Genomic DNA, 6,000 nt, shown 5'->3' on the forward strand with positions numbered 1-6,000 from the left:
TATTATACGAGGCTGATTTCGTGAAATGCTGCAGGTCGGAAGGCTCGTGATGTCGAAGTAATCATAATACGTGTATATTTAATCATCATACAGGAAAGATCTACAAAACCTCACACAGTATAGGAGTTATATGACTTGCTTATAGTTGGAAAAACACACACACACTACTATACCCTCGTTGCAAGAATGATATACAATCAAATGAGAAAATTACAGGACAAGAGTAAGACAAGTTAGTGTTCACCTTTGCATGTGAATTAAGAGAATGCAGCAATCAATATGGCACATTGGTGAGAGTTTGAGGACAATCGGACAATCCATTCAAAAGTCATGAATCTTTAAAGTTTCCGTACCGCAATCGCTAGATGAGAAGACTATTACAGCTTGTGATGTCACATGACTTGTGTAGAACGATATAAAGAAAATATAAAGAATATTTTCACTTTTCTCGCATCATAAAAGAGCACTTGACTTGCCTCTTTCAGAAGGCTGGGGGAATAAATTGCCTATATCATACTTAAGTAACAACTCGAGGGACTGTTTTTTTTTTCATATAATGAAATTTCGTTAAATTCTTTTTATATCTTCCTTATCTATTATCGTCTTAAGCATGTGACATCACAAGCTGTAGTAGTCTTCTCAGCCAGCAGTAACTGTGCAGAAAACTTTAAAAAATCATAACATCTGAACGGATTGTCCGATTTCCCCCGAACTTTCACGGATGTGTTCTACTATTGCTGCATTCACTCAATGCACATAACTGTAAATGGAGGTGAACTTATCAAAAGATTGTGGGGCTAAGAAAACCAACTAAAGAGGACTTTAATATCTGACAGCAAAATACCTCTCCAACAGTCGCATCTAAAATGCAGTTTTGTATTCATGATTTAAAAAAAAAAATGGTATTCCATAGGGCGTGGTGAATGTTTCCATTTCATTTTCCTATAAAACATAATATCTCCCATAAGAATATGAAGAAGTACCGAGTCGTATGAGACTGGTGTCAGGGCTCAGGAGGGACCGAAAAGGTTGTCAATCCTGCCATTAAAAATGACACTGAGGAGTGAACATGGGGGGGGGGGGGGGTGTTTCATCAACGTTTGTCAGCGCTGACAACTTGAATCACCATAGTAACAGTCAGTGACCAGAGCATCTCAGCCAATCAAAACCAAGGATTTTGCTGAAATTGTCAGCGCTGACAAACGTTGATGAAACACCCCCCAGAACATCCCATCTCGTACTCAAAACCTTTTCATAACATCTGTCCTCATTGCTCGGGAGCAAGACACTAGTGATGATACTACTCTACGTATTCACGAATCCATGCACAGTCAATGCTAAAGCATTAAAGGGATAGTATGGTTTTGGTTGAGATGGGGATTCATTCAGGTTTTAACTTTCTGCAAGATAATTAGAAACCCTTTATATGAACTCTTAAAGAGGAATTGAAAGTTTATTTGATGCAAATCGCGTTTGAAATGACTGAGATATCCCAAGACAAAGAGGTCCTAATAACGGTGGGTGCCATCTTTTATTAGAACCACTTTGTTTTTGGATATCTCAGCCATTTCATCTAAAACCTGTTCACCTTCATATACATGTGAATTAAGATGCTCGTTAATATTTCATATAATTGGATTCTCATTATCTTGCAAAAAGTTACAATCTGAATTCCCATCTCAACCACAACCACCCCTTTTATTGTAGCTTATATAGTGCATACTACTTAAGTGTTTAGCTAAACTAATTCTACCGATCATTCAATAATACCTAAAATCTTGTGAGGAATCAAATTTAACTTACGCCATGCATTATGAAGTAAAAAATGATTACAGTAAGACTGCAAATAAATCAAACACAACCGACAGTGTTATCATTCTGGACACTCAAGTGGCATAATATGACCACATTATAGGATTACTTCTAAGACGTGATCGAAATCATGCGGCTCAGATGAACGCCCATATAAAACTGATAAACTGTAGCGAGAATGGAATATATAGGCACGAATGGTCCTGGCAACAAAACGGAACCGCCAAGTTAACGCTTGTTTCATTTGTTAATTGATCGACGTTGTAGTGGCAATGTGTCATTTTTCACAGATTATGATGCCTGCATACTGATCACAAGCTAAGATAACCAATACATCCAACACCCTGCGAGTTAACTTACATGAAGATGGTGCAAAATGATAGAATATAATCTTCGGACCAGCGTGACGTATAATGCGACACTGTACGTGAATGGGTATAGGGAGAGTATCTCCATGATAAGCAGATATCTGGCAAATAAGATGCATGTTAGGGGCATCGACAGAATACAGTCTTATTTTAATTTGCGCATCTCACTGAATATGTCGATGTAAACTGACTTGAGTCAAGCAATACTGGAGTTTATAGACCCCATAGTAAAGTGCAATTGCGTAATTTCCTTCATCATCGGCATCATATACACCTGTACAAGGGTGCTTAAAAAGGCTTGTTACAGTCCAATCTCCGGAAACCGTGAAATGAGGCATCGTATAGGTACTCTCGTGTATGTATGCTTCACTAGGTAGCAATAATTGAAACGGTCGAGGGTTTGAAGCCTTAGCTCCTTGCCTTAACCCCATCTGTAGGCTCCATATGCCCCCACCTGTAATAACGGGGACCCGGAAGGCTGCCACAGATGAAGACCGGTTCTTGACCTTCATTTATAGGCCGTGTTTACGCGCACAGAGGTGGGAGTGGCTCTGACGGAAGTGGGGACAGTGCACATCGCCATACTTGGAGCCTGGTAGATAATTCTCCGGAAACATTTCTTGTAAAGCGTTGGAGGTGCGTTAAGACTGGTGGCTGGCTACTTAAAATTTGTCAATTTTAGATCATGTAACAAACTTTGAAACCCTTCTAGTGATGGTGTACAGTTACAAGAGAGGTCGGTCATTGGATTCCAGTGTTTGACTGTTCTTGGGAGGAAGGACATAGCATGATTATGTACATACGTCATCGATCCTGACACAATTTAATCTTGAACTGTTTGCCATTCCCCCATCGAGGTCGGTCAAGCGTGGGTAAACAGTATAACAGTATTGATAGTCACTTTGCCCTTCATCATTTTGTACAGGCAGATGACCCTTTGGAGTGGGACCCATCCTATAGCCATTCTTTGAGAGTTGTGACACTCGTATCTTTCCGATTGGTGTTTATAAATACTTAATCTTCTGGCAGCGCTTTGAACACCCTCAAATCAACTTATTTTTGCTGGTGTGTCGTGATCCCATCCCGCGCTGATCGCATACGAATAGCTTAACAAGCGCGGTGTATATTTTTTCCCGTGGTTTAAACAGAGGTTTATAGATGAAAATTCTTTTAAAATTAAGTGTCTTCACTTTCTGCTCTTTGACTGGCCTAGTCCATCTCATGTCGTGTTGAAGAATAAATCCTACATCATTTAATGTTATGCTAACTCTCAACAGCTCTCTCTGACCCTATGAGGGTATAAGTGTGAAGTGTGGTGCGACAGAAAACCCGAGGTTCCTTAGACAGTTGGGTAGGCCCTACTGAATAATTAAACTGTTTAGCGAACCAAAGCGCGTGCATGAAAAAGGAAGCAATGATGCGGTCCTATATTGATCGACAATACCTGCATATTGTTCAGAGGGCCCTGCATCAGTATTCTAAGTATTGTCAGGAACTAATTGATCATACACCTGGGACCGACACATTGCTAAACTAGTGTGGCTTGAAAATCTTGTCCAAAAATACACCCACCGAGTACAGGACTGAATCTTTTTGGATCTTCTGTCCTGAACTTTATCCATTATGTTTCAATAAAGGAAAAAGTATATGAATAAAGTTTTTCAGAAACCCAAAATTAACATCCTCAGAACTGAAAAACTACAGCATGAATAATGTAAAATCGTCAGTATATTACGCCACAAGACTGTAAGAAGATCCAAAGAGCTGCCATATAAAATCTTATTCTAGTAAGAGCCTGAATCTATACTCAAAAAAGTAATTGGCTTGGAAATGAACTCCTTTACTAAGAAATTGTACAATGCTTAATTATTCAAACATTCTTTTGTCAAACAATCTGTGACGGTGACTACAGCAGAACTGGTCAAGATCCATGAGAGGACTGAGTCTCGGGTCAACACTGCCCTGATGGCTGTTGATTATGTTTATACATAAACATACACTCACACACATATTTACACTCACAAACACAAAGGCACACAACTCGTACACACATAAGGTAATGAATAAACATTTATAATAGACACTTCTCCGCAACTATATATCCGTTTTTAACAAGTGCGAAAAACAAGTGCATGCACTTATCTTGCATACCCTATACCCCGACCCCATACTCAAAACTGATAATGCGAAAGCACGCTAAATCAATCTCCGTCTTGAATGGTATATGCTGGACTATGCCATCAATGTTGGAAATATTTACAATGCATCACTTGTGCTGAGGAAATTTTTATGTACGCCTATAGCTTCGCTTTAAGGAAATAGAACAGAAGCGCAAGGGAATATGAACTGCCAAGCTCAAGTATGTATACGCATTCGTCGTACACGTGATCCATCACGTGGAATATCGCGCTTTCGCATCAGGTTTCGCAGTATAAACAAGGGTGTCAAAGTACTTGTACGAATGTCAGCGCGGCGTATAGCGGTGACGGCTGGCTGCCGCGATAGAATAAATGCTGTAGGGAGTATAATACTCATCCATCGATTACGCAACGAAGAGAAGTATTAATTTTCCTAACATGTCATGAAGTAGAGGAAATCAGTGAAATCTATAATATTCCCTTCGTTGATACCTCGGTCTTTTGTGAAGTGCATGGTTTCGAGACGGAAATTCTACTCCCACCTTGCACCATGCACCACCACGCACCAAACCATGTATCTCCTATCCCTCATGGCATTTCCTCTATTCTTATAGTAATAACACTTAAAGTATTTCCTCTAGCTGGTAGACTGAACACACAGTCTCCTGTATCGCTCTGATCCCATGATAATGTAATAGATCTACTGAAGATTCAATGTTGAAAGCTTGGGAAGAAGCTGAAGGTATAGCTCCTTACTGTTACAATGAATAATGGATATCGAACTGACCGACGAACTCGTCCCATATCGACACCTGACCTGTGCGGCCATGGCACGCAGGACGCTTGGCGAATGCAGGGTGAAATCAACTACAGCTACAAGTAGTTCTTATAGGCTACTAAAACCCAGCTCTCTTGGTTGCTCAAACATTGGTCCTAAATGATTGGATAATCAATAAAACACTACATTTTATTTTTCGTGGCGACTGAATCAAATTTCGAGCAGCCCCTCTCGTAAGTTGTATCAGAGGCTACAGAGCTGAATTGTATTATATGGACGAATGCGAAGAGTTTTAATATCTTCGAATACTCACCGAGCGCAAAGTCACTGATGTCATATTCATGTTGAAGCTTGACAAAGATTACCCCGAAACTGCTTAAAATCCCAGTCACGGGCAAGATGAGGAGGAAGGTGCAGAAAGTCACCAACCATCCCCATGAGTTCTTCAGACACCAGCAACACATCTTGCCGCTGGATGATGAGGGGATGAGATGTCAATTGCTGGGCACGGCTTGTTATTGATGAGGTGGTTATTAGCTGTCTCGAATAGACCTTATGTCTTTTGTAACGGATTCACTAACGGCAAAACATATGTGATATTTCCATCAAGCATGTAGTAAACCCGTAATCCCAGGGAGAAGAACCTCGTTGCTGTGGCTAAATGATGATGAAATCAACATGTTCACGCGCCTCGTCCCCTGTTCAAAGACTGGTAATTCTGCCAGCGAGCTCGCGCAATGGATGTCAACGGCGCATCAGTGGGCGGTACGTCGAGCGCGATTGTCGAATGTCGCAATAACTAGCGATCAGCTGGCAGCCGCTTTGTGTGAGCGGGGTGGATCAGCTGTTTGTGCCGTCGACACCCTCATAAATACAATCGCGCATAATGAGGGTCAATCTGACG

General features: G+C 40.8%; 1 protein-coding gene across 1 annotated transcript in view; it reads right to left on the bottom strand.

The window, feature by feature from the left end:
• Positions 1 to 5,611, bottom strand: part of LOC139730649 (uncharacterized) — a 28,323-nt gene extending 22,712 nt beyond the window's left edge. The window contains exon 1 of the mRNA XM_071641508.1: positions 5,410 to 5,611. Coding sequence (XP_071497609.1) covers positions 5,410 to 5,560 — 151 coding nt within the window. The 5' untranslated portion in view covers positions 5,561 to 5,611. The remainder of the gene's footprint in view (positions 1 to 5,409) is intronic.
• Between the last annotated feature and the right edge of the window lie 389 nt (positions 5,612 to 6,000).

The sequence above is a fragment of the Diadema antillarum genome, unplaced genomic scaffold (assembly GCF_040938485.1).
Source record: "Diadema antillarum isolate AM-2024a unplaced genomic scaffold, OU_Dant_1.0 seq00000326_RagTag, whole genome shotgun sequence".
Lineage (NCBI taxonomy): Eukaryota > Metazoa > Echinodermata > Echinoidea > Diadematoida > Diadematidae > Diadema > Diadema antillarum.